General features: G+C 37.4%; 1 protein-coding gene and 1 long non-coding RNA gene across 5 annotated transcripts in view; both read left to right on the top strand.

The window, feature by feature from the left end:
• Positions 1 to 25684, top strand: part of LOC139962873 (organic cation transporter protein-like) — a 64788-nt gene extending 39104 nt beyond the window's left edge. The window contains exons 4-12 of the mRNA XM_071963260.1: positions 9362 to 9465; positions 10714 to 10868; positions 11652 to 11820; positions 12437 to 12569; positions 13697 to 13791; positions 14211 to 14419; positions 15708 to 15816; positions 16491 to 16712; positions 24164 to 25684. Of these exons, the coding sequence (XP_071819361.1) occupies positions 9362 to 9465; positions 10714 to 10868; positions 11652 to 11820; positions 12437 to 12569; positions 13697 to 13791; positions 14211 to 14419; positions 15708 to 15816; positions 16491 to 16712; positions 24164 to 24209 (1242 nt within the window). The 3' untranslated portion in view covers positions 24210 to 25684. The remainder of the gene's footprint in view (positions 1 to 9361; positions 9466 to 10713; positions 10869 to 11651; positions 11821 to 12436; positions 12570 to 13696; positions 13792 to 14210; positions 14420 to 15707; positions 15817 to 16490; positions 16713 to 24163) is intronic.
• LOC139963028 (uncharacterized) lies at positions 1528 to 7217 on the top strand. Of its 4 annotated transcripts, XR_011791477.1 has the most exons (5): positions 2496 to 3128; positions 3695 to 3837; positions 4628 to 4802; positions 6166 to 6326; positions 7202 to 7217. It is a non-coding gene; the product is annotated as an uncharacterized lncRNA (long non-coding RNA). The 4 variants fall into 4 exon arrangements; XR_011791479.1 differs by lacking the exons at positions 2496 to 3128; positions 7202 to 7217 and adding an exon at positions 1528 to 1669 and having other exon boundaries at positions 6166 to 7186; XR_011791478.1 differs by lacking the exon at positions 7202 to 7217 and having other exon boundaries at positions 2489 to 2835; positions 6166 to 7186.
• Positions 25685 to 26380: the final 696 nt, after the last annotated feature.

Consider the following 26380-nt stretch of genomic DNA (forward strand, 5'->3'; position numbering starts at 1 on the left):
TACAACCAACGCGAAGTCTTGAATCTATTTTTAGCAACGGCTCATAACTAAACCTGCATCTCTGATTGGTTGAATTCAAACTAGTGGGTTTGGCGGAATTGTATGCGATTAATTTTAACTGTGAAATTTGTCGAGGACACTCTTCTGATTTATCGACATAGATCGTTAATTACTCGCTAATTAACGCTCTTGGCAGGGTGAAACTTGGATGGTATCTTAGATTGCTGTTTTATGATTGATACATGTAAAAAAATCGATGCACATGTTAAAAAAGTGGAAAAAAGCGACCCAACGCAAAATGCTGCTTTAAGTCACCGGCCTCGACAAAGACTTGGGACCCCTTAAGTGCCTTAACAACTATCAGTTCTACAAACATGTTATCCGTTCTTTGCTCATTCATCCGCTTCCTGTATAGTCATGGTTTATTTGGTTTTTAATTCCATCAATGCAACTTACACTTATCTAGCGTCAAACTTTCATTGTGTTAGTATATTTTGTACTTTTCATTCGACTGCCAAGTATTGCTAACGAAGGCCCCAAGGGGACCGAAATTCTAATATATTTTCTAAAACTTTACTCCTTATTTGTCAATTATGAGTCATATCTTATTTCTCTGGTTTTCTATAATAATAATGATAATAATAATAATAATAATAATAATAATATATATATATATGTATATATATATATGTATATAGAAATATATATTTATGTATATATATATATATATATATATATATATATATATATATATATATAAATATATATATATATATATATATATATATATATATATATATATATATATATATATATATATATATATTATTGCAGCCTTATTTTCAATGAAATGCATCATATATTTGTTTAATGCAGCTTCTTTGTTATTCCCATCCATCCATACCTATACACGTACATGCATTGCATACATACACTCACGCATGCACACATGCATACACCATGGAGGGAAAACTGTTTCTACCTCCATGGAGGTTAAACTGTTTTTACCTCCATTTTACCTGTTTTTTTTACCTGTTTTTGACCTCCATGCATACACATACTGGTAGGTATATAAATGATCCTATTCGCCAAACACACTGTTTTCATTATTTACAACTATAGTTCTAATTAAAGGCTAAGGCCATGGCATGTCGTCAACTTAAAAAACGTTAACCTTCATTTCCTGTGTGAGAGAACGCAACGTGATAGGAATGATTACGTAATATCATCTTTCATCGGCCCTCTCGATGTTGACCGCAAACGTGGAGATGTTCAACCAGACTTTGTTGTCTTTTTTCTACCACAAACATCCGCACTATTATTTGATATCGTTAATTTTCACTGTGGTAGTTGCATACACATACGTATACGTTTGTTAGACCAGGGAGTTGTTCAGACCGCCAACGTATTTATACCCTGACAAGGTTAGACTGCTCATGCACGGATGCACCAAACGCAAAATCGTAGAGCCGAAGTTGCGAAAAAGTTCGAAACGCCTAAATAATAATTTTATAAACTGACGAGACCAAGAAATTGGTGTGTGGCAGAGGAAGACTCAAGATTTTTCTTTTTTTCGGACTTGTCCGGACTCTACTTTTGGAACCAAAGAGCCCTTGTCACCAATTACATGAAGATTCGAAATATACCGCCGATCCCAAACAGCATTAAGGTGAGGAAAATTTTTGGACTTATTTCCGTATAATGAAATATATTTTGTGTTAAGAATAACCAAGTGGAGTTTTTGGTTCTTGCATGTATATGGGTATGCTTTTAAAATAAATTGAAAGTGCATAGCCAATCGCCCCAAATCATAGCACGCTAAAATTGCTAGGCGTTTTCAAAGAGTACTTTCCTGGAAGCATTCACTCTCCATTTGTTCTCAAATATTCTTAATGAACACCCAAAGCCTTTCTTACCAAGGAAGTGATACTTCCCATGTTCGTACACTACTTGCAAGTACAACTTTCTCAGACAAATTATTCCATAACCCTCTGAGAATAAAAAGGAGTTTTGACAAATATATGGTACTTATAACTTCTGGAGTTTAAGACATTGATCTCTGGTAATTCTGCTTGGCAAACCTGAAAAGGTCAGTGAAGGATAAAATGTCTAAACCATACCATTCTTGAAAAACCGAATCAAGTCACCGCGTAATTAACCGACCTATAACCTCCATTGTGGTGGGTTAACTGTCAGAATGCACATTATCAGTGTTTTTTATCTTCATACAGAACTGACATCAACAGTGAATACTATTGTTCTCTGACTCGAGTCAAAGGACGCTTGAACCGCAGTGTGCTAATGTAACTGCCAAGCGTAACTTATTTGTGATTGCAGGTGTCCAACCGCAGTGTAGACAAGCATTTAACGTTATACCTTGAATTCGAACTTCTTCATGATCTGTCGTCATATTTTGTGTATTACTATTTTTAAGTTGTTGATGCAAGCACATAATGGACACCCTATACATTGCTCTAGACTGACTTTGACGAAAAAAACGTCCGTGTCATGTAGTGTGGCTTGTCTACAACCCAAACTGATTAGAAAAGATATTTCAATCAATTCTGACTTGATTGTGAGTGAAAAAATGCTACTTGAAGCAAGTGCAATAACAAGCAAAGCTGACAGCCATTTAACAAGTCAACGAGTGACACTCCTGACGGTTTCTACTACTACAATCTGTTTCTGTGATATTTTCCGACGAACAAGAAAACGGCGACCACAGTCGCGTAGTAACATACAAGTGCTACCTCCTTAAGCTTATATTATGTACGTACGTGAATTTGACATAAAACTTGAGGGTCAAAGGTGAACAAGTGAAGTACACTACATGATGTGAGTTAGTATTAAACGTTAGGCCTACTTCAAGTTGATTCAATGACTAGGATATACCGGCATTTTAAATTTATTAGTCCTCTCGACAATTTACGGTACAATTAAAGGCAGGAGCCCAGGAAGTTATTGACCATGCGATTTTGCCAATTTTTCTGACAAGTTCGGTTCGTTGTAATACGCCTCAAATAGAACTTAGAAGAAAAGGGGCCTCTACGGGCTCTAACTTAGGCCCTAGGTAGCGTGCACACTATTTCCAGATTGAAGTCTGTGTAGGCTAGGTCACAACATCAAAGGTGAGTCCTAATTTCATGCAGCTATTTGATTAATTCGATTGATGCTTCACGTTCCTTAACCTTCAGCTTTCATTTAAAAAAAAAACAACGTGTGTCTTTGTTGTTTGCACCTACAAATCTGTTAAAATTTCGTAGAAAATAACATTGTCACGTCCAACTCCAACTTAGCAAGAGCTAGGCCCTAAGCCTATTTAATCAGTGAAGCCAGGATAGTGTTAACATATCAAAATTGTTAAAACGTGAAGTGCTCCTAAATCCTAATTTCGTTCCTGTTGTCGGCTACTCCAAAATCCTAAAATTTTATTGCAACTATATAATTAGTTTTGAATCAATATGATATAGTAACAAGGAATATTATTGCTTCAGAGACTGACATGCACCAGTGCAGTAAAATGTTTACAGTCTTCAATTTCATGGGGGTGAAAGCCTCATGTGTACCCCTTCTCCCCTCTGGGTCAGACATTGGGCCAAGATTGGGGTTGAGATATTGGAGTCCAAGGAGTCAAAGGACACTAGCATATTATCATATTCAGGTTTACTAACTGCTCTTTTCCACTTTAAAACAGACCCTCAACATCAGGAAGTAAAGAGAAAAGAAAGGCTCAGCACAAGTTACCTGTGCTTCACAAAAAGAGGAAGAGTAATAAGGATCAGCCAGTTGTCAGCCCTTTAGAATTCATCAAGAAGGAAGTTAATGCAGCATTCTTAGGTGAGAACCCTTAGAAGCTGTCAGGTACGGTAGCAGTACAATATACTGCCTCAGGAATTGGAACTGTTGTGGTTTTAGAACAGGGGGCCCCTACTAGCCAGATTGAGCATGCCAGACAATCTAAGCTGGCCCACCAAAAAACAAAGGGAAAAAAAAACCAAACCTTTTGGTTCACCAATTTACTGGACAAAAAGAAAAATTGAAGAGAATTTGAATAAGCATTAATTTTCAACACGAAAAAACATTGGTAAAAGTTTGTCCTAGATGCTAAAACAATCATCTTCCATTTTCAGCAATCTATTTTTGGCCTTTTGTTAGTCAAAATTTTCTCCTGTGGCTACCATGGTGGGCCCGCATACTGTATGAGTAATATTCAGCAACCCACAACTAAAAGGACAGTAGGCAGCTGTTAAATTCATTTTACATCAGTTTCTGTGCAGTGTCCTTCATACTGAGCCATCTGTATGCCTCCTACTGCATGCCCATTAAGAACTGCCTCAACTGTTGACTTTTCACCAGAAATTTACAACATCAATAGAAGTATCAGTTTTTATTTGAGTGTTATCGTGGAGGGGTCAGAACCCCATTAATAATGTGTTCATTAATTGAACATTGCTTTTCAACATACTTTAACAATCACTATAGTCACTGTGTTCATTTGGTTTGAATAGTATTTTTAGCTTTACAAAGTTTACGGAAAACCTTTTGCATACCTACAGTATGGCATTTCCCTGTCAGTTGATGTTAGCTTTGCAGAAATTTACTTACCATCGTTTTTACTTCTCCACAGGTGTTGCAAATATTGACATAGAAAATCTAGAAGTTGGTCGGAAGTTGAGAGAAGTGAATGTGTAATTTCTCACCAAACTAAAAGAGGCTATGTTAGAATTTAACAACCACAATATCAACCACTGACTGTTATAGCAACAACTTTGGAAAACTTGGAGAATTTTTCAGAACCCACGGTGAGTAATCAGCACTTGATTATAAAGTGATTTTTATAATGGAGCTTCATAATTGTTTATCAAAAACCATGCAGCAGTGACTGCTTGTGTGTGCATATGTGAGAGAGAGATGCCTTAGCTCAAATTTTGAAAACTTTGATAATTCAACAAGTGCAATATGCATGAAGTTCATACTTGGTAGAAAGCTACCCCTTAGCAAATTCTCAGCTGCAATTGTTATTTAATTGCCAGTGGTCAACCGTTATAAACCCTATAAATGACCTTACTGAAGTAAAGGTTAAGTGAAATTAGTATGCTTATCCCTCAATCGAGTGCTTACCACTTGCTGTTACTTAGTACGTCAAAAATTGTTTGAGGTCCACACCACCTAAAAATCTGAAACTTTGTTAACAGGTTATCTCACCATGTACAGCTTACATATAGTTCACACTTTGAACAATTAGAAGAATGTATTCGGTATCTACCACCTTAGTAAATTCTTCACTGTTATTGCTTTGGGAGGGGCCAAAGGTCATATGAGATAACCAATGGTCTAAACCTGAAAACTTTGTGAATGAGCTAACTCAAAGAATATAGCTACATAGAATGTCAAATTTGTTCCTCTGATTGAATACTTGCCATCTATAATGTTAACTTTTTTGAGGTCAAATGTCATTTGAGGTAAATTTTAGTTAAATTCTGAAAACATATCTCACTAAGTACAGCTTGCATGAAGTTAATGCTCAGTATGAAGACACTCTTAGTAAATACTCAGCTGATAGTGTGTTGGGAGAAGTCAAGGTCATTTGAGGTCACTAGTGGTCAACAACTGACAACTTTTCTAGCTGAAGAAGTGAAGTTTTGGTCAATTTCAAATTTGATAGGAATTAAGCATTTGTCTTCTTTTTTTTTTGGCTGTTTCGGTCAAGGTCACTCAAGGTCAGTTAATTTCAGTCTGAAAAACTTCTTGAACATGGTACCTCACCATGCACATGGCAATATTAGCCCTAGACAAGAAGAACAACATGAACAGATCTTTTACTTGACATGTGGATTCCTACATACATCATAATATTAAAAACCTTTGAAAACATGATAACTCAGGGTTGTCCACACCATATCTTTGAGTACACATTTAGTTCTCCTTTGCTAATAGTTGCAAGAGATTTTTTTTCCATTTCACTGTGGATCCCAAGTACTCAGTAGAACTCTCCCCTCCAATGCCCTACAATAACAATAGGCGAAGGAATCACTAAGCCCTGTGGCTTTCTGTTTGCATGTCAATTACACCTGATCTTTGAGGACAAAAGTCTGACATTATGCTACTTTGACTTAAGTTACTGATATATTCATTTTCACATTTTGTAACAAATTTTTCTTTCAGGCAAATGGATACCATTATGAAGTTATTGGTGGCATCCACAATCTGACAGCCTGTAAGGAGCTGAGAGAGAGAAATCCAGACAAGAATGTAAAGATACAAAACTTTGGTTAGCAAACAAGCACATCAAAATAGGGGAAACCAGGCATCATATGAGCATTGAGGTAAAGGTGACTACTATGAATGTTGTTTTTATAGAAGAATTTTTGCCGAGCAGTTATTCATCTCATTCCTCCATATTGTATATTCAGGTTGCAATGACCTATGCATTAAGACATTGAAAGTGTGTATGGAAAAGTCCTTGTCTACACATAACACATAACTTTGTGTTGTGCACACAGAATCGCTCTCTTACAGTATGTGAATTTTCAAATAATTGTTATTTAATCACTCTCATAGGAAGGATTAGGTACAATATTGTAGTTCCTTTGCCAGTTGGACCATTAACAGTATTATGCAACAGTTGCCATGGTAGTGGTTAGTTTTCCCAATAGGGGTCATTCATTGTGGGGTATTGCATGGTCACTGGAAGTGTTTGACTGAGGGAGGGGTAAAAGTTGTCTGTGTGGGGTGTCCAATTTTATGTCAAACAGTCCTCTTCAATGACTGGCTTGATTTTCTTAAAACTTGGTATGAAGGTGTTTTAGGGTTAAAGTCTATGTCTAGCAGACCCCCCCCCCCCCAGAAACAGGGGTCAAATGTCACATCAAATTAAATTCAATGTTTTAATTCAATATTACTCCAAGGGGACACATTACATTCAAATGGAATCTTCACTTGTATAATGGGAACAACATGTAGGCTACTAATACAGGCAGAAATGTGACCTCTGTCATAGTATTACTCAGATTGTAGAGGACAGCAGAGTGATAGCACTGCAATCATATGACAGTATAGTCCTGCTAACTTATCATATCAAAAAACATTTGCAGTCTTTGTTCATTTGTTTTTTTACTATCAATGCAACAGATAAAAAATAAATAAAATGGTTAGACTGTCAGTGTAGAATAAAGTTTTATTTCTCTCTTTTTTTCTGAAGATGACACAGAAATGCTCACACTGAGTCTGTTTGGTGTGGCCATTGCGTTCAAGAGGAAAACCATTGCAAGGAAACTTTGATGGGATGATGGCACAGAACTTAATGTGACTATTGTTGCTAGGGATGATCCTAGATCACAGAGGATGAAAAAAATGTGTATAGCACTGATTAAAAGAAGTGTATTGATTTTGGTGAAGGTCAAAGGTCATTTGGGGACAACAGGGAGGTTAATTGTCTTGTAGGGTATATGTGTTCATGTTCAGAAAGTGGCAACACTGAAACAGCCACATGGTCTTCTACTCTGCAAATCCTAAAATGCTTGTTTTAAGTGTGTGTGAAATAAAAAGGGGGGGGGGGAGGGGGGGGGGGGGTAAGGTTACAGTGACTTTCTCTTATTATTGTATTTTTTTGGTGAAAAATTATTAGTAGGGGTATCAGCATGCCCATTAGAGCAATCTGAGGGTCTGAATAGTACATCCTTCAGAACTGCATTGTAAGCCACGTATTGTTGTTATTAATGATGTAATTTCTTATTGCTAACTGACACTCCGAGCAGTAGGGGTGTATCGGTCTTCAGAACTGCATTCTTAGCCACCTAATGGTGTTATTATGTTATTTCAGAACTAATGGTGTAACTTCTTGGTGCTAAATGACTCTCCAACCATTAGCGGGGCGTTTTGGTACACCTCTCAGAACTGTTTTGCAAGCCACTAAATTTTGTTACTTCTTGGTGCTAAATGACACTCCAACCAGCAGCGGGGCGTATTGGTACGCCCCTTAATGGTGTTAGTTCTTGGTGCTAAATGACACTCCAACCATTAGCGGGGCGTATTGGTACGCCCCTTAGAACTGTATTGCAAGCCACTAAATTTTGTTACTTCTTGGTGCTAAATGACACTCCAACCAGTAGCGGGGCGTATTGGTACGCCCCTTAATGGTGTTAGTTCTTGGTGCTAAATGACACTCCAACCATTAGCGGGGCGTATTGGTACGCCCCTTAGAACTGTATTGCAAGCCACTAAATTTTGTTACTTCTTGGTGCTAAATGACACTCCAACCAGTAGCGGGGCGTATTGGTACGCCCCTTAATGGTGTTAGTTCTTGGTGCTAAATGACACTCCAACCATTAGCGGGGCGTATTGGTACGCCCCTTAATGGTGTTAGTTCTTGGTGCTAAATGACACTCCAACCATTAGCGGGGCGTATTGGTACGCCCCTTAGAACTGTATTGCAAGCCACTAAATTTTGTTACTTCTTGGTGCTAAATGACACTCCAACCAGTAGCGGGGCGTATTGGTACGCCCCTTAATGGTGTTAGTTCTTGGTGCTAAATGGCACTCCAACCAGTAGCGGGGCGTATTGGTACGCCCATTAGAACTGTATTGCAAGCCACTAAATTTTGTTACTTCTTGGTGCTAAATGACACTCCAACCAGTAGCGGGGCGTATTGGTACGCCCCTCAGAACTGTATTGTAAGCCATTAATGGTGTTTCTTCTTGGTGCTAAATGACACTCCAACCAGTAGTGGGGCGTATTGGTACGCCCCTCAGAACTGTATTGCAAGCCACTAAATGTTGTTACTTCTTGGTGCTAAATGACACTCCAACCAGTAGCGGGGCGTATTGGTACGCCCCTCAGAACTGTATTGTAAGCCATTAATGGTGTTTCTTCTTGGTTCTAAATGACACTCCCTTGCAGTTGTGGGGTGTATTTGTTTCACTGATTCACTTTTGTACAGGGACAAGAGGTATTTTTCTTCCTTTATTCATGTAAGAAATTAACCTACTAAATTTCAGTTTATGGTCATGTAGATAAAATATAACATGAAATACATAAGTTGGTACAAACAAAGAATAATTTTCTCATTGTGTTATTTTTTGTCTCAAATTTATGTATCTGCAGTATGATTACAATGCATTTGCCTTTTTAACTCACATTTTGAAGGTTTAAAGACAATGACAGTCATAGCGTAGATTTTTCCCTTATATATACCATATTTTTATACCCGAGTGCAAACGTCAATAAAAGCAATATAATTTCTGGTAAATTTATCAATGTTGAACAAAAAGTTTTTTTTTTCTTGGATAAAAGTCAGGTTTAAATAGTTCCTAGAAACCCTAAATGTTTCCTAGCCTCTTATACGTTTTATCTTCTTTAAAGTGGGAGCTTGTTTGTGATAAGGAAGCCGTTCCTAACATTCTTCAGTCGGTTTATCTAGCGGGCTTCGTCGTTGGTTGCCTACTCTTTGGATACCTAGCTGACAAGTAAGTCAATCGCAATTCCAAGTCAAATAATTCTTAGCTTTAGTAGGATTTAATAAACCTGTTGAAAGTCATAAACAACCCGCCAGGGACGTCCTTGCGGGGAAGGCGTGGTTGGGGTGTCACTCACCCCTGTGAACAACAAAGCTGGTCCCAAGTTGACACCAAGGTGGTCAAAAAGCAGAGCCGGCTTCAGCGTGAATTTATACCCATGCAGTCCAATGAAAGAACAAAAATGAACCAAACAAATTCTATTATATTCCCTTAGGTCGATAGTTGGCAGGTTTGCTTCATATTAGGTTTACAATTACATCTTTATTTTCACCGCCTGCTTGTGTTCAAGAATATCGACCCTTGTGACTCTGATAGGGCTCTGAGATCCATTGTAGAGTTATTTATGAATTTTATATTGCTCTTTCTGACTATTTTCATTTGTGCTTCAAAAAATCTCCATACGAGAGCACCCAATGTACATGGTTGGATAAGTTTGTACTGTGAATGAGAAACAACCAATCAGTATAAACTGAAGTGTGTTACAACACCGTAAAACATGTTAAATGAAAAAAATGGTGGGCATCAGTATGTTTCTGTTCCCTCACTGCTTTATATCCGGTTGTACTCATGGTAATGTAGGTTCATTCAGCTGGACTAACAGTGAGTGTCAGTTCATTACATCATACATTTTTTTTGCTGGATATTTCTAAATATCTTTCCAATTTCCCACATTTGTTCTCTATATTTTTCAGCAATATGTAAAAAAAAATTCATTCGTTCATATGAAATATTCAGATTTTTCAATTCCACAAAAACGTCGACACAAAATCGATATATAATTAACTTTAAAATAAAAGTTGAAATTTTGACTTGTTTGTTTCATCGACTCTTTACATCAAGAAAATCTAACCAAAAGCAACTCGAAATAAGTCTCAAAATGTTTTCAAAATTTCGATAAGTAGTCGATAATTTACAACAATAGTTGAAAGTTAGATAAGAAAAAGTAACAATTGCACATATAGGGAGTGCTGTATTCAAAAGTTTGAGATAAACAGTTGAATTTAGATTGTTGCATCTTCTTCTCATGACGACCCCCAAGCCCCGGTGAGTTTGCTGCCAATCTTCTTCGACTGTTTCCTATGTCACATTCTGTGGCGACTTTTTGACGGTGATTTCACACATGAGAGGTCGCCTCTTCCTCGGAATGAGACAGGACACACTTTGGGTTAAAGTTTCTACCCTTTTCTTTCTCGACAGGATTGGTCGTTACTACAGCTTCTGCATTTGTTCAGTCGGTGCCGCAGCATTCGGCATGTTAACGACGCTGTCCCCAAATCCAATTATTTTTGGTGCTTTAAGGTTCCTGGTAGCTGCCTGTAGCTACGGTTTGGTCTTAGTCTTGTTTGTCGTAGGTAAAATTCTTTGATAATCTGATCAAAACTTGATTCAGTTTATATGTCGTAATCATCTAAACAAACAAACATGGACTCTATATTGGGTATTTTGCAGCAATGCATCTTAGTAAGTAAAATCAGTATGTTTAATATTTTACAATCCGTGAGTAAAGAACCCAGCGATATGTACCTTTCTTAAACGCCTCTTAAACATATTAGAAAAGCAGTCTTTCAAATTTGAATTCTTCTTTTGGTGTTATTCGAGCGTTTTTTTTTTTACTTTTTCTCTTATATGTTGGTGGATTGTAGAAACTTTCATTTAGAATACTTTGAACGACCGAGTAGACGTTGGCGTCCTCCCGTTATTTCGTGTTCATACCATTACTAAAGTGATCATATATCTTCATACAACATGTAAAGTCGAGACATCAGCCATGTTTTCAGTTATTAATAACCACTGCGTTCAATGAAGGGATTTAAGGATTGGGGTGAGGGGGAGGGGAGGGTAGGGGGTCAGAAACTTCGAAGGTCAGTGGGACATGTGACAAACGCCCCTGCAATATGGAACACTGTGCATTCTGTACCGCACAAATTAGATAGAGTTATTCTCTGATATTTTCTTCGGGGTATGAATTCCTTCAAATATAACCGTCTTATAGAGTATGAACACTCAGCCGTTGTAGAATTAACATTGTCATGGCGTCACTGTTTAATAATAGATTGTATGTCCTTCCCGCATATTTGAAGATAATAGTGGTACACCTCATATTTCATATTTTCTGCTGTTTTCCTTTAATACAGCAACTGAGATGGTCCTGCCACATCAACGTGTCTATGTGGGTATCTTCTTATGGTATCCATACGTCATGGGTTATTTTGTTTTGGTCTTTCTCGGGAAGTTCCTCAACAGTTGGAGACTCTTCGTTGTACTGGCGGTGACACCGTACATAACGATGGTTCCTGGATTCTTGTACGTGTATACTCTTAGTAGTCCAGTGTTCAACGAATACTTCCCTAAACAGATCATTACTGTTGTTCTGGAGGGACAGGGCGAGTTTTAGGCTTAGAGTGATAGCGTAACACAAACAAAACGTTAACAATATCATATTTTGACGTGTTGACAAGTTACGCACAACAGCAGGAACTCGACAATTTGATAATTTTCTTCAGGATGTAACAGTAACGTAACTCGTTTACTCCACTATAATGACTCGCCTGTCCCTTCAGAACCACCGTAACTTCCCTATCCATATCTTAACTATCATATAAACCAAAAGTAAGACTAACAAATATATCAAGCGAAAGATGATGTCAAACGCCACAGTAAATTTAACATTTGACGCTTTTTAAGTGATTTATTATTTGAGGGTTTTGGGGGAGGGAGGCTGTTGAATTACACAAGTGATTACCCTAAATAACTGACTTCAAAAAGCTTTGAGTGTGACACGTTAACGTTATCAATAATATCTGATTTAACCATAGTTCGATGTTGAAATTAGCAGTTCAGCGGTTTTATTGATATAGCTTATGCAGTTGTACTCACAAGGATTATCATAATGGATATCTCATTATTCTCATAACCATAGTCTTGTGAAGGAATCACCGAGATGGCTGCTGACAAAGGGACTTTATGAACAAGCCAATGAAGTCATTGCAGTTATCGCAAAAACCAATAAGAAGGAAATTCCGGCTGGATATCTTACAAAACTCCAAGAAGACGTGAGTTTTACCATTGTCTTTGTTGCGTATGTGGTTAAAGTCAAATGTACAGAAGAACTGAACATAAAGTGGATCGACGAAATGAGATTCTGGTTTAGCAAATACTGAAGTTTAACATGATAAAGATTGTGTACAGTTAATATATTAACAGTTATGATAAATAGAAGAATACCAGGATTGAAAGCTATTTAAACATAAACCTGTCCTAAACTGTAAATATCTGACTTTGCTGGCAACAAATTTCTAAAAGTCTCGATATCTTGTTTCAAGCAAACAAGTATACTAGTATGTGAAGAGTTTTCTATCCAACCTCCTTCCTCCATCTCTCCTCCCACCCACCCACCCCCTCCCCTCTCTCTCCACCTCTGTATCTCTCCCTTTCCCCTTTCCCCTATCCACCTCTTTCTCTACATGGCTACCAGCAATGTGATCCAATTGGCTATGGAAAAATCAGGGAAATGTTAGCGATGGAGAAACTGTAACCTTTGAGGCTATGTGTGTTGCCTATTTTGACTGTTATATTGTTTCGACCCAGATACATATAGCAGTATAATCGATAGGAGCCAACTAGAAACGCTATCTGCTTCTGCCACAGATTCAATGGCACTATGAGCCCAGTTGTACCATTATTTAATTAGTAATGCCAACAACTGTTATAAGTTTTAAATAAATCTTTAAGATGGTAGCTCGAGAGTCAGAGCCACACCAGATACACTTCCGATAACAGTTTCTTTGTAGAACTATGTGCTCGCAGGCAGTTGCAGGGAATTGTTCAGAAATAGGTACAAAATTAAAGACTTCACAGTACTTGCAGATGGTTAACCAAACACTCGTGAAACGTTGTTGCATATTATACTGTAAATTTGACTTTTCGGTTGTTTTTATCTAAAAAGACCAGGTAGTTATAATGTTGTCAAGTAATAGTGCTAATACATAATAATACACAAACAATTTATGCCACATATAGAGGTAATATATTACACAATTACCTCCACTTATAGCGGCAGACACCAATCATTAACATTCAATTATAGAAGTCTTACATCAAAGGTTTACCTCCATTTATAGATGTAATACATCATACATTTCAAATCAAACTTTTTCGCAATATATGTATATATTTTTAGCAAGAAGCAACCAAGTCTGAAGAGAAAGCCTCCATAGTTTACATACTGCGCCACCCAATCCTGACGTTGTATCTCATCAACCTGATGTTCAATTGGTTCGTCTTCATAAGTTTACTTTAAATGATGTGTATTCATATCGTAAAATACTTTAGGAACTTATTGTGTTTCTCTACGATTTGTCATTATACAGCAGGAGTAAAAGTGTAATCGTCATGATATGAAACTAACATCTCAATGGCCAGGCTTGAGCCATATGAATGTTGCAGTAACAGTTATGAAGTATGGACTTATCATGGCGCTTTCCTTAGTTTTTACAACAGGAGGGCATGTCAACAGATGATTTGCTGTTAGAAACTTGTATATTAAATAAACAATAGATACCTTACAAAATGGCCACTTGAATCTTTTTCGAGTACTTATGCATAGAACCAACACCAAGACAAAAAAATTAAACAAGCCTGTCAAACATCTACGTGAAGTTTTGACTTGTTCTCGTGCTTGTAATTTTCAACAGGTTTGTACAAAGTTTTGTTTACTATGGCTTGTCCCTTGGTACTTCTTCACTTGGTGTGGATGTATACATTGCCTTCGGTATTTCCGGTGCTGTGGAAATCCCAGCCTACCTTTCCAGCATGCTTACCATGAAATACCTAGGAAGAAAGATCTCAACAGGAGGTTTCATGATCCTGGCAGGGCTGGCATGCTTTGCCACAATTCCAGCTGGTGAGTTTAGCAATAAATTTTCATTTTCATTTTTTTTCCATAATAGTCATTTGGGCAAAGGGCTCAAACTAATTAAACCTGCACATAACCTTTGGGGAATCAGTTGTAAGTTTTCTATATAAAAAGTAACACAGCTAGTGAGGAATTTAAAATGTGTCATCAAATACCATAAAACTTGAGACAGACAACGTACAAATATTTTATCACAATGTTCGATACAACACACATGGATTTCTCGCAAGTGATAAGCTTTTGTAAATGACTACACGATCTTCATACTGTAGGGGTATTATATACAGAGTTACATCGAATGTACTCGTACTATCATGAGTGACATGTTATAGGCAGCCATTTGTAAGCGACACTATTATTTTTATAATGACAAGTGGCTGATGGCGAAAGCTCTATGGCGTCATAATATAATGAACTCAGATACCGGGATAATAACACAAGGTAAGCGAATGTAAGCTATATAAATGATGTGACTAAGCTTGTAACACCGAATAGATAGACAGATGAATTACTTATAACATAGGATAACATATTATTTGTCATAATTTAATAAGATGTTTTCTATCTTTTCATACATAAATACATACATAAACACACATACAAACATATATACAGTTGTTTAATTTCCTTGACGAGTAGGTTTATTAATCTATGCTATAGCATATATAAAAAGATTCTATGTAACAGCATAATTAATGAATAATATATTAATATGATAAATAACGGAGCTAATATGTCAGAAATCTCAATGCATTTCCAATTGTCAGTAACAAAGCTGTTAGACTATACTTTATTAGAGAGTTGTCCCGTTGGCCCTTCCCTTTAAATGTACTGCATCAGTTAATTGGCACATACTTTCGCCAGAGCAACATGGCGCTGAAGTTGATTCGGGTACTTTGAAATACGTAGCATAGAATAAGATATACTCTGACTTACCTATTGTCATCGATCAAAAAGACTTACCAACTTTGTTGTTTCCCCAGCCACATGAACCTGGCCCTCAACTAGGACATTTTAGGACAAACATGTCCTAAAATGTACTTTCTTGTTACCCTTTAAAACACTTGTACTGACAGTATGAGCAATATAAATATCTTTCTTTCATAGGATAAAGGTTAGGAAAAGTTCGTACTGTCAGTACGAGTGTTTCGAAGCATGATAGGAGAGTACAGTTATAGTGGGGTATTATCATGAAGGAATCGTCCCATACCTACCTACTACCTAATATCATGAATATTCATGGCAGATTATCGTATCTTTCCTCTTTTCCCTACAGCACAAGGCCCTATTCGAGTGGCTGTTGCAATGGTTGGTAAATTTGCCATCACAGCATCGTTTGCTAATATCTATGTCCACACAGCGGAAATATTCCCAACTCCTGTCAGGTGAGAAATTCTCCAGTATATAGCATTTAAGTTAGGTGAAAAGAACATGATTGAAGAAAGGCATACACATATTAATTTATGAATGACTGTGGAGGAAATATGTTGAAACTAAACTATAAATAATGCACCGTATTGTCGTTAGTTTTCTTTCTATTCAGTTAATATTCTGGAATTTGTTATCATACGGATACCGTCAACAGTTAATAAGAAAGAAAATTCATGATTTCATTTCACCAAGAAATTACGTCTAACCGTTCATTTACTTTCTTTGCGAAATTGAACAGAACCTTATTTAGTCAGAACGTGTAACATATTAATACATTTTCATGATATGCATATCCTTATTTAGTCAGGCCGTGTAACATATTAATACATTTTCGTCATATGCATATGCTAGAATATGTTCTATGGTACAGAAAGACATATTCTCTAAGATCCAAAGATATTTTAAACTAAATCATTGAAAAAAAAAACAATTTATTGATGGTCAGATAGAAATATTTGGAATCGGGTAGGTCTTCCGAAAGTGTATTGTGTAACACCTCCAGAAAGAGCTTATTAGTTTCTCTTCCTAACTCCCCTTTTGACACAATATGTTGGTTTCATTAAAACATAGTGTATGTGAGGTTAATCGCATCGAGACCAAATATCCGACTATTGATTAATTTCTCCAGAACTTTGTGTGTTGGTGTTTGCTCGGTGGCAGCTCGTGTTGGTGGCCTCATTGCACCACTTATCTTAGTGCTGGAGAATACATGGCAGTCCCTGCCTCTTATCTGCTTTGCATCTTCATCTGTGCTTGCCGGACTTTTGGTATTTTTCCTGCCGGAGACGAAGGGGAAATTAATGCCTGACACGATAGAAGATACTTTGAAATTAAGAAAGACCTACGTCAAGTAAGAATTTAATTTCATATTGGATTGTATGAATTTACCTACAAAGGACGTAAAGGTAAAATTAGAGTTCTAACACCAATGATATTTTTCATATAGTTAACATCGATATGATATTTTTCATATAGTTAACATCGGCAGTGAGTCGCTGCCAATCTTGTCTCAGCGAACCATTCTTAATATTCAAGTTATATAAGAAATTCGTTAGATCAAGATTAGTTGCATGGCACATGTTTTCAAACAATGTTACCCGCAGCTACATGTTTCTATAAGATGTCTGTTTCCAAAGACAGCAAGCAAATCGCATGTTTTCTGAACTACAAGAGAGTAACTAAAATATTGTACAATCTTCAAGCTGAAGATTTAAATGTTTTGATCGATAAGGGAATATTATGAAAGTCTGATGACTAATTGACTGGACTAAACCAGACTATTCGTCAATAATTTTGTCCACATTTTAACAAAAATTGGATGACGCTTTATTGCAAAACGCTTAAAATCTGCAATTTGAACCATCTTATACAAGGTATACTTACTAGTCAAACCAGGGAGTTGTAACTCCCTGGTCAAACATAAGGAAAGTTGTTAATACGCTTTCTAATCACCTCGCCCAACAACCATTTCGCCCAACTGCCATTTCGCCCAACTAGCCTGGTCATTTCGCCCAACCAGCATGGTCATTTCGCCCAACCTTTTTTTTACTAATATTCAGTCAGATAAATAATTTACTTTTTCTATTTCACTAGTTCAATTTGATTTATTTTGGGTTATGTTACTTCGTAGTAGGTAAATAAAGTGAGGTCCGCTCGATATCGATCGGAGTCTCAGCAGTTATTTCGGGTGTAATGGGAGGTTACGCATACAATGGAACTTATATTATTATACAAACAAAGGGGAATCGGTGTGGAATAATATCACCGTTTCTATTTCTCTAGTTCAATTTGATTTATTTTTGGTTATATTATTGGTAGGTAAATAAAGTGATGTCCGTTCGATATCGACCGGAGCCTGACAAAAGTTAGGCAATGAGCCCTTTGCATGTTTGAGGAACTGTATAGTTGTCCTTTTCTGGAGCATTGAGTGGCCCTTAGAAGAGCCGTTAGCATGTTTGAGGAACTGTATGGTTGTCATCTTTCTGGAGGATGGTTGAGGAGCTGTGTAGCCTCACATTGTTGGTCCGTTCAGGAAAGAGCACGCTCTCAGAAGACTGGATGTGGACCGCCTCCCTTCAGAGTGACGTGCATTCGGTAGCACGATGTCTGCCCTCAAGAAGCCAGGGGGCATGAAGTACTCTGCGATGGTGAATTTGACGTCCTTCGGCTCGTGCGGTCGCTGAGTCTGTCGATGCCTGTTCGCCCTCCTTATCAAGCTGATGACTGATGACTGACTGCCCGACGGTTGTTGTTGGAGATCCTCCTTGCTGGCAATCATATCGTCCCCGTTCTGGCGTAGTGACGAATGTTCAAAATGTGAGTTTTGAGAAAACGCGCTCTAAAGATTTTCACATTTTGACTTTAGTATAGCGTAATTAAAAAAGGATCTTTTGTACCGAAAGTTGTCAATATTTTAAATATTACAAATAGAACTTTGAGTTCTCATGTTTGTTGCTGATCGAAAAATTTCTTAATTTTAGTGTAAACATATTCGTCGTTATGTCATGTCATTTTCAGTTAATTTTATACATTCGTCACACATTCGTCACTACGCTAGAACTAAATTTTGAAGTTTCGTCCTGTCACAGACTTGTATTGGTTGTTTGTGTGTAGCAGCCATATGGTACACCGTGAATGTTCACTGTCTGGGGGAGAGGAAGGGGGGGGTAGGTGGAATAACCTTACGATAGAAGAAAATAATCGAAGGGGTGGTACATTGGTCTTATTAATTTTAAAAAGAACGTCCACGGTTTACTTTAATGTATAAAATAGACAAGGAATGGGTTATACGCAGGTATCAACATACGTGTTTTAGTATGTTTTTCTCGAGTGGCATGTATGGAGTCGGATATGACAAGGGGAGGTGGTATATAGGGCAAGGAGAGCCGGCTGTTGAATGGGTGGTATTTTGGTCTTATTAATTTTAAAAAGAACGCCCACGTTTTGTTGCAATGTATAAAATAGACAAGGAATTTGTATGGGTTATGGGCGGATGTAAGTGTTTTAGTATGTTTTTCTTGGGTGAAATGGAGGGTGTCGGATAGAGAGATGTTGAGGTAGGGAGGGCAAGGAGAGCCGGCTGCTGAAAGGGTGATATATTGGTCCTATTTATTTTAAAAGAACCCCCACCATTTTCTACAATGTATAAAATAGACAAGGTATATGATGAAATGTGAACACATGCAGTTGCAAAAATAATAGTTCCAGTGGCGTAATCTGTTAAGTCGGAACTCTTATAGAGCACACAGACTACGGAAAATTGTGTGCAATTTTTCATTTTCAAGTTAGTGTATTACGTGAAATGTCTCTGACAATAGTTTCTAAGTATCCTTCAAACGCTTTGGGAAGCTTTTCACTATACTATCCCCTTAAACGGAATGTGAAATTTTCTTACGCCCACAGGCACATTCATAATATCCAACCCAACAACTGTGCCATTGTTCAAGTGTTTCCAAGTTGTACTATAGTATGTTGTTCCTTCTTTTTATTTCCTTCCAGTATACATATAAAAAAATTCTTACGCTCACAGGCACATTTATAATATCCAACCCATCCTCGTGTGAATCCTCAGATTTAAAGAAGGACACAACTGTGCCATTGTTCAAGTGTTTTCAAGTTGTAGTGTAGTATGTTGTTCCTTCTTTTTATTTCCTTCCAGTATACATATAAAATTTATAGAGAGGAGTCATATAATACCTCAACAAGAAGAATAACTCATATCAAAGTTGCTTTTTTTAAGATGATAGGATACCAAACAGTCCAAGAATAACTAATATAAAAGGGGAGAAAATGTCAGGATGATAGGATATCATATAAAATACATCTACTAATACAAAAGTTAATACATAAAACGATATAACAAACAGACTTCAACAAACATTCTAAGTGCTCGAATGGAATGTATAAAGCAGCACGGTAAATAAATGAGTTGCTGTAAACTTACGTTCGGTATTTTGTGGGGATTACTTAGATTTCCGCTCGATTTGTGCAGGAGACTTTCTAGTACAGTATACAAAAGGTTATTTTGATCACTGTAAATCTTATTAGCCATTTTTGTAAACTCAGGTCTTGCAGCAGCATTTACTTTTTCTAAAAGTATATTGTGTTCTAAATTAATATAGCTGATGTGTATTTAAGAAACTTCATTCTACTTTTCTTTGCTTTTTTTGCAATATAAAATGGTACCAGACAGGTACTGTATAGATCACATGTGCCAGGTTGTATAATATAATTGAAAACATTTTCCTTAGCATTTTGGTTAAAGAAAGACACAACGTAAGCCACACTAGATACTTTGTAATATACATTTTTAATACCTTAATGCTTTGCAAGAAAAGGTCAAACTGTCGTCGCTGTATACTCCCAGTACTCAGTTTTGGAGGTTCTAGCCACATCAGATCCCTCAATAATAATAATACGTTGCGACCTTGATAGAATGAGACCTTCATGTTATATGGTTTATTTTCAAAACGAATTTCCTTTATTTATTTATTTTTTTGGAGGTGGGGGGGGGGGGGGTTACGCAATGAAGTCTTGCGGTCACATGTTGGAACTATGTCATTTAAAGAACACTGAAAATGTCATTGGTCAGTTTCAACAGAGCTCTTATGAATTGTGCATGATACAGCAGTATCATCGGCATATTTTGTTATAGAAATGTGTGAGTTTGACCTAATTTCATCAGTATATATAGTAAATAATATAGCATATAATGGACCCCCCCCCCCCCACCCCAAGGCACACCAACCTTTATTTCCAATATTTCCAATATTTCCGATAACCCTTTATCCAACCTTACTTGTCTGGGCCATCCTTGAAGAAAGTGTGTCAGCCAATGAATAAGCCATGTTTCTTTGATAAATCGTAAAAGATGTTCATTAATTGATCTGGCAAGACAGTATTAAACGCACTTGAAGAGTCAAGAAAAAGACCCTTTGTTATAATTCTTTCCTTACAATCTTAATGAGACACAATATCATGGATTAATCAAACGTTTGATATGGATATGGACTCTTCAAGTGGCTTGAAACTTCCGTTCTGGAACAGCAAGTGCCTTCTCCTTTCTTATGTCAAGCAACCTTTATGGGTTAATAATCCCAATGTATGGAAACCAGGGCTGAGGGTGTATCAGTTTGGTGATGCTCATTTGGTTTCTGTGTCCATGTTTTGACTTGGTTTATTTTTCCAAAAAGTCTGGTATAACTTCCCCTTATGACCCTGGACTTCTCAGCATGTGGAAGAAAACATCCAAGATTCTCTCATTTCTAAAGGGTGCTATACAGATGTTCTACTAAGTCTGTCTAACGCCGCCACTCCCACCCCATCCCCCGACCCCCGCAACCCGACCTCCCCGTCCTTTGTAGCATATTTTCTATACTTAGTAGAAAAACTATGCTACTACCTTCCAAAGTTTCATGTAAAAGTGTGTGACCTATATCTATGTCACTAGGTATTACTTAGCCAGATAAAGGTAGTTATAAATTAGGCTAGACTAATGTTTATGAAGAGCAGAGCCGCCAATAGCTATGAAACTGAAGACTGGAGGAAGTCTAAAGTGGAAATGAGCTGGTGTTTTGATGTTTTAACTTGTCATAATACTGGTACTTGTGTATTGGACTGTTAACATTTACATTGAGACTGTGACAGAAAACCAAGAGAATTAATGTATACTACACCCTCCTCACTCCATCCCAAGTCTCACTATGACATCAAACATTGGCAAAAAGGTAGCTCCATGCCAATTTACTCCCGTACCGTGCAAGGTAAAGGTCTAAGATATGTTCGGGATAAGTTCATCACAAGGATCTCCGTTATATAAGTTCATTACGATGGTTTGGATTCCTTCTATTTAATCCTAAGGTATTGTTAGGCTGACACTAAGAATGGCTTAAATTAATTAACCTTGGTCTAAGTATTGTGGTCTTGTCGGTCACAATTACAATTTGAGTGGTTTTTCATAATTTTTATACAAGTTACATCCATGGTCATCATGCTCCTGACTTACACCATGGGTTTCCTCCTTTACATAACTCTAATTAAATGTACCGACACTGTTGTTACACTGATTCAGTAGAGAAATAGCGTTACTGTATTGTCTATAGCTACTCGCGCAACAGGTATAAGCATCGAATGTATTGCAATCATAACACTAGGCTGCTATTCAGGTATACTATTGTTGACCCACTGGTCATTCCGTTTTCACGATTGAGGCTATCGTGTAGGAGATACTGCATTAATTAATTAATAGATGAGGTGGAAATAATAAAGATATTACCTTCCCATAGTCCGGGTGCTTTCAAATGGATGTATGTTGGTTCTAAAATCAGTATGACATGGTTGTTATGTTCGACTTGTCCCAAAGGGTAATATTCGTCGTTATGCAAAAACGCAGAAATTTTGACAAATTGTGTTACTGAGTCTGAGTGGTCATAATGACGAAGTTAGAATTCGTCAGTATGTTAAAACGAGAATGCGCCTTAGATGGACATTCGTCAAAACCAGTCAGAAATAACTAAGAAACTAGACATTTTTTGAACTTCCTACCCGGCTCAATCGATTCTTCACCCTCGAAATAGGTAAGAACATTATTTAACTCAATTTCGCCAAAAGTGCATATTCGTCACTACGCCAAAACGGGGACGATATGCTCTTCGACGATGTTTGCAGCCGACTGGAAGGCCTCCTCCCTTGCCTTCTTCTTGATCTTGGCAACGAGCTTCGTGGTTGTGGCGATCCCCGGGTTCCCGGCATGGCAGTGAGCATTCAGACCCCTCCTGAAGTTTTTACCGACTTGTTGAACCGTTGCTCCGCAACTCAGCTTCTTTCCCCGTACGCTGCATCTCCACGCAGATTTACAGCTGGGCCAGGTGTGACGTTGAGTGTACGTGTAGCCTTGGTTGTCGACTAGCTTAGGTTTGCCTCGCGTCGAACCACCAGTAACTACATCGCACTCGATCTCTGTGTTGGCCGCCTGGTCGTCGCCGTCGACCGCCGGGAGTTGGTCATTTTGAAGTGGCTCCTCCTCTATCGTCTTGGGATCGGCGAAGTCTGCGGTGACGTGGAACTCGGTGGACGGCACTTAGTTGGGTGTAGGCTGAGAGATGCAGAGAGATGCCATACTAAGTTCGGCGATCTGGAGCTGAAGGTCTGATAGAGCTGAATCTTGATGTGAACTAATGTTCGGAACAGATTGTACTGTGCCCAATCAACAAAAAGGAGTTTACACCTGTTCGACCTCACAAGAGGTCCTACGGGGAATAATAATATGGTTTTGCAGAATAGACACTTTTTTTTCTCTAGGAAAAGTTGTCTATTATTCAGTCAAGGAAGGTGCTGAGAAGTGAAGTATTTTGCAATTAGAAGCCATAGGTAAACAAGAGGTCAGAACTGAAAAGCCAATTAGGTAGGGATTACTAAAGGGAGGAATTTCCTTAATATTCGGTTCGTATCCCGTAACGTTAACAATTCCCGAACGTTTACTGCCAAACTTATCAAACCTAACCCCTAAAACACTGATCCATCTTCAAGTTTCCTTAATATCCAGTTCGTATCCCGTAACGTTAACAATTCCCGAACGTTTCCTTACTAAAGTTATACAAAGTAAAGGCTTCAAGTTTCCTTAATATTCCTTAATATTCGAACTTTTACTAGCAAACCTATCAAACCTAACCCCTAAAACACTGATCCATCCTCAAGTTTCCTTAATATTCGGTTCGTATCCCGTAACGTTAACAATTCCCGAGCGTTTAATTTTGAAGTATAATATTTAATCAAGGTTGGGCGAAATGACCAGGCTGGTTGCGCGAAATGACCAGGCTGCTTGGGCGAAATGACCAGGCTGGTTGGGCGAAATGGTAAGGTTGGGCGAAATGGCAGTTGGGTGAAATGGTTGTTGGGCGAAGTGACCTGCTTCTAACCAATCATTAGTTGAACCAGGCTTTGGGTAATGAATTCGTCTGTAAGTATTTTTTCACAGTAGCATCAGCTGACAGGTCTAACATGTGTTACGGTGTTATACCACACTTCAGTTTATACTGATAATCGATTGTCTTTTATTTACAGTATAAACTGATCAAGCCATGTACATTGGGTGGACAGTAGCATCTGTTACAGGTCTAACATGTGTTACGGTGTTATACCACACTTCAGTTTATACTGATTATCGATCGTCTCTTATTCACAGAACAAACTAATGAAGTCATTTACATTGGGTGTGAGAACACAACAGCCGGACTGTATAATATGCTGTACAATGATGGATTCCCTCATCTTTCAATTTTACGTTTTCTTTTCTTTCCACAGCACGGCAGAAGGTAGCAAAAACGATCCGAATGAAAAGATAGCTTAGCGTTTGTGACAGTAGTATGTAACAAGAAATGAGGACACGAAACAAAGCAGTGAACTAAACCGTACAACTACTTCTACCACTGATACAATGAGTGTGGGGTATATTAGATCTTGATCTGGCTAGATATCTACTACTGAATTCAATGAGTTTGGGGAATACTATATCCCGCCCTTCGCGATGGGATTTTAATAAGTAATAAAGCATGACGGTTAACAAATTTGTTTAAGCAATGTATCGAGATTAAGCATGTCAAAGCATGAACACACAAAAAAAATTGTATGTATTTAGCCCTTCCCAACAAATGCTTCCAGTTCGCAAAACTTAACAACTGGATCTACACCTTATTTGCATATATAATATTTAGAACGAAACTTGGTTGCAATTATTGGCTGTTATTTTTATTAATAGTACAATAATTTATAGCTGTTAATTTATATCTACTCTTAAGTTTATGAATATTTTCATAATGTCTTTAAAGAGAATTGTCTGTCAATTAACCTTGCGGCAGCTTTGGTAACTTGGAGAAGTGAGGTGTCTGAAATGTGAAAGACCACGACAGATTACCCTTTCAGTGTTGAAATTATCTACTAATTGGTTGTACCATAACCAATATTAGATGCTACGTGCTTATTCTCTTCATCATTTTGTTTATTTTCTTTATATTCATAATTTATGGTAATACGGTGACAAACCTCACACACAGCTGAAGGTAGTCCTGGCATATTCTACAGCTCCCATGATGACAACTGGTTTACCTGTCTTCTATTTGGAATGTAAATTAAATAAAGTAAACTGAAGAATTGATGGCAATTCCTTCACCTTGAGAGATAACACATCAGGTCATTCTAAACATGGAATCAAACTTATATAATTTATGGATTCATTAATTAATGTTGTTCACGAGGCAGTCTCAAATACTCATTTATATACGTTATCACTTTCCATCCTCTCCTCTTACAAAGAAATACATTGTTGATGCTACAGCCCATCAAATATAAAGTAAACATTATGAAATATAATTCTTTGATCATTGTAGCTATTTACCGCAATGGACTTTGAACTTTACAGACTCATATTGCTGATAACAAACTTTGAAAATAAATCAATCACCGTTGCCATGACATTATAAAACATTGTCAGAAGAATAGTTTAGATTACTTTCGAGGGCTAAACAACACTGAAGTAAAATACAACACAACACCTGACTAAACTGAGATGGTCGAATTAAAAGATTTATAGAGTCAACAGGAACAGTGTCAAAACTATAATGATAGGTTAAAGGTCGTCATTACCCAATCATTCCTTTGTTCTGATCGGGTGTTCGGTGCATGGTTTAATGTAAGTATAACAGCATGTTCACTCTGGAAAATCACTTATTTAAACATATTTCACTGTTCAGTACAATGAGGCTTGGAACCTATTCTTTGGAACTTTGGAAATAAAATGAGATTGTTTTATCGACATTTCAACTTCTATTTTGAATGTTCTTCTTTTCGTCTCAACATTAAGCCTTTCTATTTAAAATTACGAGTTTTATCTCGAAACTTCGTTGTTGATTAAACCCGGTAGCGTCAGTACAGGGTACGGAATACGGACCTAGTAGGTTGGCTATCCGTAAGGCTAAGGAACCTTTAATTACGCCTCACTCGCTCCAAGTAAACGTTGATAGTTGATTGAAAGATCCCGTTGATTGACATGATGTAGTACCATAGTCTGTGTCAACTTTCATTTCCAGCAAATTGTGGAGGCAATCATGCAACACTATACATAGGTTGCCCAAAATATCAATAAATAAAGCAAAACAGACCTGATCAAAGCTCCAAACAAAATCGTATTCCCAAATAGCCACCCCCGAAAACAATCGAAATAAAAAAATAACATTCCCTCCTCCGATAAAGTTAACTTAGTATGTTTTTGTTCTTGATTTCGTTAAACCGTTACCGAAGAGGCAGAATTACACCTTAAAGACCAACTATGGAGACTTTTCGATGAGCATAAAATCCCACCATTTTGCATGTATGTAATCCTTAACGCACTCCAATTACATTGCTGTAATTAACTTTACCAATTTCGGACGTTAAATACGTGAAAAATGGGAAGAAAAGTCAGCTTTTTATGAAACCTGTTTCAGACATTCCTGAAACATTCCGAAGACATCAGGTGACCATGTG

Source organism: Apostichopus japonicus, chromosome 21 (assembly GCF_037975245.1).
Source record: "Apostichopus japonicus isolate 1M-3 chromosome 21, ASM3797524v1, whole genome shotgun sequence".
NCBI classification, from domain to species: domain Eukaryota; kingdom Metazoa; phylum Echinodermata; class Holothuroidea; order Aspidochirotida; family Stichopodidae; genus Apostichopus; species Apostichopus japonicus.